General features: G+C 41.5%; 1 protein-coding gene across 1 annotated transcript; it reads right to left on the reverse strand.

Moving 5' to 3' along the window:
- Nucleotides 1-3,569: 3,569 nt before the first annotated feature.
- Gpr85 (G protein-coupled receptor 85) lies at nt 3,570-7,739 on the reverse strand. Its single transcript, XM_052172431.1, has 2 exons — nt 7,026-7,739; nt 3,570-5,521 (listed from the first exon to the last, which is right to left on the reverse strand). Exon 2 carries the CDS (start codon nt 5,349-5,351, stop codon nt 4,239-4,241), a length of 1,113 nt encoding a protein of 370 aa, XP_052028391.1. The 5' UTR covers nt 5,352-5,521; nt 7,026-7,739; the 3' UTR covers nt 3,570-4,238.
- Between the last annotated feature and the right edge of the window lie 216 nt (nt 7,740-7,955).

The following is a 7,955-nucleotide window of genomic DNA, read 5'->3' on the forward strand; positions in this document are numbered from 1 at the left end:
TTTGAAAGCATAAGCTATTATTTTAGCTCTCCTTTTTTCTTTTTAGTATGGAATTAATACAAGGTAAAATTTTGTGTGTAAACAAGTTATGGTCTATGCTACACATGGACTAAGATAGAATAAAATACCAAATTTGTCTAATGGTGAATATAGAAAAGTGAAGAGTTTGGGTTCAATGTACCACTTCAGAGTAATAATCATGGATACAGCCCAGCTCAGTAGTCAAATGACTTGTGTGAAAGATACAAGTCTCCACAAGTACACCTATATTTCATTGTTCTCGCAATGGAAATAACTGTTAGAGTCCAAACCAACTCTCCCACTGTAGGGCACTTAGTTGTATTTTCACTCCCAATAAGGAGCAGTACAAATCTTACAGGGGCAGAATATTTGAATAATAAAACTGCACCTCATTTCACATATTGTCTCCATCTTTGGTTGGCACCAGGGAAGATTCCCCCCTCCCCACCACCCTTCCACCCCACCCCGACTCCCTGATGCTAATCACTAAGATGCACAGGAACAAGTTTTGTCACTTGACTGCACTTTGCTGAGGCATTTTCATGGTAATTTGAGAGAACTATGACTATAGAAGAAAAGACTCATCTCCAAGTCTCTTGAAGGAATTGAATTATGTCCTGTGGAACTAAATAATTAGGACACAGTGGGGGTGGGGACAGACTTTAGATTTATGTTGCTCTGTGACTTTATACAAACTGTGAACAACATGGACGCTATTTCCAAATATCATCAGTGATACAACAAAGCTTGAGTGACAGGGTCCTGGCCCTTTCCTTAGTTAAGTAGCAAACAGCTTCCTAGAGTTGAGTATGTATGACATATAAAATATTGCAAGGCAAACCAGGAGATAAGGCATTAGAGAGAAGGTGGAAAATTAGTTTGTGCTAATTCTGTGCATTGATTCTGATGCCACTCTAGGAGTATTTATTATTTTAGCATCCACATCTCACTGCTACTCCACATCTGTTGATTCTTTCCCAGGTGTATAAGCTCAATGAGAGATCATTCTGTCATGATTTCCACAGTACTCACAACATGAAACCCAGAGCCTAGGAGAGATTTGCTAAGTAAATGAGGAGACTATTCAGATACGCATCCATAGAAACCTGGCTATCTCCAAGTGTTAACAATGACAAATCAGCTAATTCTATAGAGAATGATGGTGTTGAAATTCAATTAGCTAGTATGTAAAGAAGACAGTCAATTGACTCTCCTATTTACAATTAATGTTTTTCAATTATAATCCATTTTGTCATTTAATTCAAGCCTATGTAGAAAAGCAGACAAGCTACTCACCTCCATCTGCCTTAGTTAAGATCTGCATGGGATTCCACAGCCACGAACATAAAAAATCTACTGTGTACAAAGTGAACCAGATGGCAGAGCACAGGCATATCCACTGAAAAACATTACCACTCTGATGGAAAAACAATGTGAAGACTGTTCAGCTCTGTAGTGTAATTAGTGCAAGAAGAACCCATTATTTATTGATGAGGAGTCTCTCTCAATGGGAAGTTGGACTTCCCAGTGAGAATGTGTTTTTATGGATTGAGGATTAGTAACCTTTTCAGGTTGAATTAATTACCAACTGTTTTTATTGACTATCAAAATGATTGCCAAAATAGCTAACATGTTTTTGTCATAAAGACACCAGGGAAGACTTTTATTTATTTATTTATGTATTTATGTATGTATGTATGTATTTATTTATTTTTGTTATAATTTCTACAATTATTTACTGACTTAAACACTTGATTGGTGGCCAAGGCTGTGTTTGATACACTGATTCAGCCTTTACCTGAAAAAGAGTTAGCTATGTTCACTAGTATTCTCCTGGGACCAGTCACTTATACAAACTGAGTTGTAGTCCAAGATGCTAGATGAAGTCAGGCAAAATCACTTGTCTTTCTCTTTTGTCCTATCCCCAAGCCCCTCAGTCTACACCTGTTCACTTATCTAAATAATGGAAGTATGGATTGGTGAAACCCAAGTTCGCTGGCCTCAGGATCACTGCTGATATTTCTGATTGACCTTCAAAACTTTAAGCAAAGTTTTCCATGGAAATAATCAATGTCATATGTCTTTCCTGCAAATTTTGAGATGGAAACATGTTAGCAGACCAGGTTTGGGTAACATTATTTTTATTGTATTTTGGTAATGGTTTTAGTACCAACAAGGAGCTTTTATTGCTAGATTCATCTCACTGCCATGTATTAAATTTTGTTCAGATCAAATCTGCTTTGGTGTAGAAATGAGTTTAGAATGCTCACTAATAATGACTTGAGCAAAAACTTAATAGTTGCATAGACATTGAAATTTTCAGTTATTTGTTTTTTCTACTTATATTTAAATTCTGTTTATATAAGTACCATAGCAATGAGAAATACTGTTTTACTAGGCTCGTAACCTTATTTTTCATATACAAAAGCAAAATAAACAAACAAACAAACATCCCTCCAGAAACAAATGAAACTAGAAATCCAACAGAACTACTAGCAACTTTCTCTGGCTTTGTAATACTGAACCTAAAAATCATTCTTAAAAGTAATAGATTTAGAACTCAAAATTTCTACCGTACACTAAAATGAAATAATTATATTAAAATTCCAAACCAAAACATTAGACATATATTCATTTGCAAATACTACTGGCATATAATAATAAATAAGGGGATGAATTTGAAAAGCTACTCAATAATACTTTTAAATATTGTTAGCTTTCTGCTGTCATTCATATATTGCCAGTCACAATATAGTAGCTACAGAAATAAAAATTATTATCAAACAAATTTGTCTAGTTTGTGCTTGTATGCTAAATATGCCAAAAGAATGTAAAATTTATTCCACGAAAATTAACAGGCTACACAGATAAATTTTGGCAAATGCAGCTTTATATTGAAGTTCACACATCTATATCTTAAAGAATGAGACTCACAGAATCTAATGTATTTCTAAAATACCAGAAATCATATTATAAGCTTGCACAAGTTAAAACTGAAATAATTTGAAGGACTAATACGTTGAATGTGCAGAAAGTATAAAGAAGACTGTGCCTTCCACACAATAAATGCTTCACAAATGGTGCCAGATGTCACACTAAGGCTGTGGGCTCCCCTGACAGCTGACTTACAATATAAACACATATCAATGGTCTGCTTCTCAGAACACAGCAGAATGGGTGGCACACCTCTGAAGAAAATCTCATTATCCTAATGGTGTGCACCTTATTTCCAAACCACATGAGGGAAGAGGGGAGAGTATTCAATGCTCTTCCATGCACTTCCTGATGAACAGCCAGGGCAGGTCACTGAGTCAATGCCTCTTCACTATATGCTCCACTGCTAGAGAAGATGAAGGATGACTAGATAACCCTTTAAGGCAACATGTGTTTATTCTGCATTTTTTAGAACTGCTCATCTCTGGTCAGTTGATTCCATCCATGTTGCCTCCCAGAGAGATATCTAGCATTTGTAAAATAGAAACAAACTGGAAACTTTTTTTTTTTTTTTTTTTTTTTACTGAATCAACAAAAAAACACATGATACAGTTCAATGCTAGCAATTTCACTGGTAGGGAAGGAAAGCGGCATTTAGAAATAGCAATATATCAGTACAAAAAAGGTAAACTCTAATTGGAACCAATATACTGCTTTGGAATGCTCCCCCAAACTTACAAGGCGTGTTTAAAGTGTTGTTCCCCAATAATTCATGGCACATCTTTTAAGAATTACAGTACTGTTAAGTCCCCCAGTAGTGTAGTCTTTGCAAAACAAACAAAAAATAGTATGAAATGTTTTAAAGTCTTCAAACTTCTAAAATTAGCTTTTATCAACACATTTACCTCATGTCAACTTAATTTATTAAAATGTCCAATGCTAATTTTTTTAAGTTTTTTTCATATGTAATGATATACACAGCATTTAGCACTGATACTTAGCACCTGCTACTTCCATTATCTAGTGTTCACCCACAGAAAGAAAGTTAGGGCAGTGGTTCTGTCCTTTCCTAATTACAAACCTTCGCCAGCAGCCAGCAGGATCACTCTGAGATTTCAAATAGGATTATAGGTGAACTATTGCAAAGACTGCAGAATGTTGCCCAAATCCTGGTCACTGCTGATCCCATCCTTGATTTTCTTCTCAAGACATGGCTAACAGGCCACAATTGCTTAGCAGAGAGGGTTAGTGTTTCACAAGGCTAAAGATTTACAGATGCTCCCTCATATAACACAGTAAGGTTCCCTTGGTAACCTGGATTTTCTGCAGTAAAGAAGGGTTGTGCTGAAACAGCGCCTCAGCTCCCTGTTGGAGAAAATGCAGACAAAGGGATTGATTCCTGCTTGAGCGAAACTCATCCAGACAGCGGCGGTTAGAAATCCCCCTGGTACTACAGGCCCTCTTGCAAAAACTCTCCAATAGCAGGCCACCAGGTAGGGACCCCACAAGGTTAGGAAGAGGAAAGTCATTATATAGAACATTCTGCTGATTCTTTTCTCCATTTTGAACTCATCCAAGACCAATAGCCGTCTTCTGCCTGTGGTATTCGCGTTTTGCCTGATGCCCAGCAAGGTGGGTGGTGTGGGACCCCTTCCAAATCCTGCTAGCCAATTGGCAGCTGCCTGGCCACTAGCTCCAGGGCCATGAAAGGTCCAGTTCTGACTCACTGCTGCTACAAACTGGACTGGCTTCATTTTCCTTCGATCGTGGACAAAAAATATCAGCTTGAGGTAGACAAGCTGTGTGGCTAGGAGGATTAGAGCGAGGAGCAGCATAAATCCTAGGGAATCGTTAGCCCTGAAGGAGCGGTGTTGGAAGGTGCACTGATCCTCCTCCCTAATGAATGAGTAGGTGCCTACATCTAAAACTGGGGGGAATGCCATGGCCACAGACAGAGTCCACACCATGCAGATCACAGCCAAGCACGTCCAAAAGGTCAGTCTCTTTGTGTAGAAGCGGTGATGGGCGATGGCTAAGTATCTGGTGACACTGACGCAGAAGAGCATGAAGGCAGTGTGGAAACAGGACAAAACCCCCAGAAAGGCAATCACTTTGCAAGTCAGAGTCCCGTAAGTCCAGGTAGAGCCATTTTTGACAGAGTTGAATACAAACGGAAAACAAATTGCAGATCTGAGGATGTCTGAGCAGCACAGATCCAGCAGGAAGTAGTAAGGAGCTCTATGCAAGGTCTTATCTTTCACTAGCAAAATGGAGATCAGAAGGTTGCCCACCACGCTGACTCCTATTATGAAACCCAGGGAAGTCAGTTTCAGAAAGGCTGTTAGAGGCGAGAGATTTTGCAAAATGTTGTCAGCTGCATGGCTATAGTTCGCCATAGATGGATGGAGGATAAGGGAACCGCCTCAGTCAAGTCTCATGATCTAGATATAAGAACAAGGAAAAGATAGATCCATACATTTTACTGAAAGTGTAATCCACAAAGAGATCAGATCCAATCTGTGGCCATGCTGCCTTCTTCCTTCCGTTTGATTTGCCATCAGACTATCTGAAGAAGAAGAGAAAAGAGAAGAGAGAGCTATCAGTTCTTCAGTTGGTAAGTAATGATGTCAGTGTTGCCCCTAAAGCTGTTCCTTTATGAGGAAGCAAGTAAAGTTTCCATTTTAAACAGTACTGTTAGCCTCAGCAGCAATCTGAGATGTCAGAGTACTTACTGGCTGCTTCAGTAGTCTAAGCTAGGTGAACTTAGCAATGTCCTTATTCTAGACACCATATAGTTAGATTTGGGCATCTTCAGGAGGGAAGGGACTAAATTGTTCCACAGTCGTAAAATATGCCAGCCCCAAGAATTAATCACTAGCTTTGCAATGGAATCTGCAAGATTGCTGAGAGGAGGCAGACAGGAGGCTACCCACAGTTTATTTGAGCTCCTTTAGTATTTTAAAGGAAGCATCTCAGCTCATATGCATGCAGAAGACCTCTGCAAATATATATCCGTTAAGTCAAGTGCCACTGCTCACGGTGCATACAAGTATTCATTGATTAATGCTGAAGAAAAATTTTAACACCGGACTCCAAAATGAAGAGAAACCCATCCGGAGATTCGATGTGATTTAATCTTTTGTCTTTCTCTCCCTACCCCACCCCACCCCCCACCCCCTTTTTGGGCAAATCCTGTCTCTTTTAAAGCTACATGATTATTAAGAACGGTAAATGTAAATATTGGTCAGGGAAACACACCCAGAGGGATAATGCACTTCCATTTGTAAACCTTGGCTGCCTATATTCAAATGAATATAACATGAAACGGTATTTCTTAGGCAATTAAGCCTTTCTCATTTACACCGATAATCTCTGTTGCAAATCACAAGTGGCTTTATTTCCAAACAAAATGCACATTGTCTCCTAGGTGCCTGTGAGCCACGCCAGGGAAATCAGTTTCCTCTGTTATTCCCACGAAGCGTGTTTCCTTTGCCACTTCTCACTTGCCTGGAATATGCTGATGGAAGCCCAGGTAGAACTGCATCCGATGATGTTAATTTCCCAACTGGTACATCCCCGGGTAAATACCGATCGCATCATGCAACATTACGAAACCTGAAATCCACCACCCCTGGATTTATAACGGAGATGGGGGGAGGGGGAAGGGAGGGAGGGAGGGCAAGAGGGAAAGAGGGAGGGAGGGGGGAGGGAGGAAGAGAGAGAGAGAGAGAGAGAGAGAGAGAGAGAGAGAGAGAGAGAGAGAGAGAGAGAGAGAGAGAGAGAGAGATGCATTACATACTCGAAGATGGGAAGAGATTGCTTCTGTGCTGCAAGGGAAGGGTTCTCCGTGATTCGCAGTCTCATATTCCTCAGTTTTGCAAAGGTTTCCAGAAACTGATTTCTCAATAAGCTTTAGAAGATGCATTGTCTGAATGTACTTCCATTATGCAGTTTATTGTCAAAGGAAAAAAAAAAAACCCTCAGGGAGGGCTGTATCCTGATGAACCTGCAGTTTTATTAGCACGGTGCAACCCCCTCCCCCAAACTTAACAGAGAGTATATCCTCCTACCTGTTGGTGTTGGATATCCCGACAGACTATAGCTTCTTCTTTCTATAAATTGCTGATTTTTTTTTTCCTGAGTGCCTTGACTGAGCATCCAGGCAGGGCTCGGCGGCGCCTGCGCGTTGGAGCCTCCTTCAGCTCCAGCCGCGTCCTCCCCTGTCGCAGCGGCACCGTCTCCCCCAGTAACGCAGGGGCCGCGGCGGCGGCGGCGGCGCGGTGGCGGCGAGGGCGGCGGCGAGGATTGCTCCGGCCTCCGCCGAGCCAGCAGGAGCCCCTCTGCTCGGCTCCGGAGCAGGCTGGCTTGCTTCAATGTCCTGTCCAGTTCAGCCGGCCCCAAATCAGGCTGTTGTTCCCTCGAGGCAGCTTCGGAACTTTTCCCTGCCTGCATTGGCAGTGGGGGGCTCGGGAAGGCTCTTCCCGGACCTCAGGCCCATCCTCTTCCCCTAGGGCAGCGCAGGAAGCCACCGTGCCGCGGACGGCCGCCTCCGCCCCAGCTGCCCCGAACCCTCGCCTTCCCGAAACATCGTCTTCCTTTCTCTGTCAGGGTGGTCCTGCTAAGCATTGGATGCGCCTTGTAGAATTCTTCTCAAATGATTTTTCCCTGCTGATGATCTTTGATTTGGCACGTAAGCTGGGGAGAGAAAAAGAAAGAATGAAAAAAAAAAAAGGAAAGAAAAAAAATTAAGCACAGTCAAAAATCTTGCCAGTGAGGGAAGAAGGGAAGCGGGTTGGGGCAGCCTTGTCTGTGTCAGTGGTCATCTGTTCTCGAAGGCACGCAGGTCTGTGTTTAAGGAAGGAGAAGCTAAGTTCAGACAAGTACAAACCCGATCTACACTCATTCTACCTTCTTGAACGTGACTAACGGATCAGAAGTACAGAGATTTTACATGGCTGTTCCTCACATCCCACCCCAGACAACAAGACTCTCCTTTCTCT

This window comes from Apodemus sylvaticus, chromosome 2 (assembly GCF_947179515.1).
Source record: "Apodemus sylvaticus chromosome 2, mApoSyl1.1, whole genome shotgun sequence".
Lineage (NCBI taxonomy): Eukaryota > Metazoa > Chordata > Mammalia > Rodentia > Muridae > Apodemus > Apodemus sylvaticus.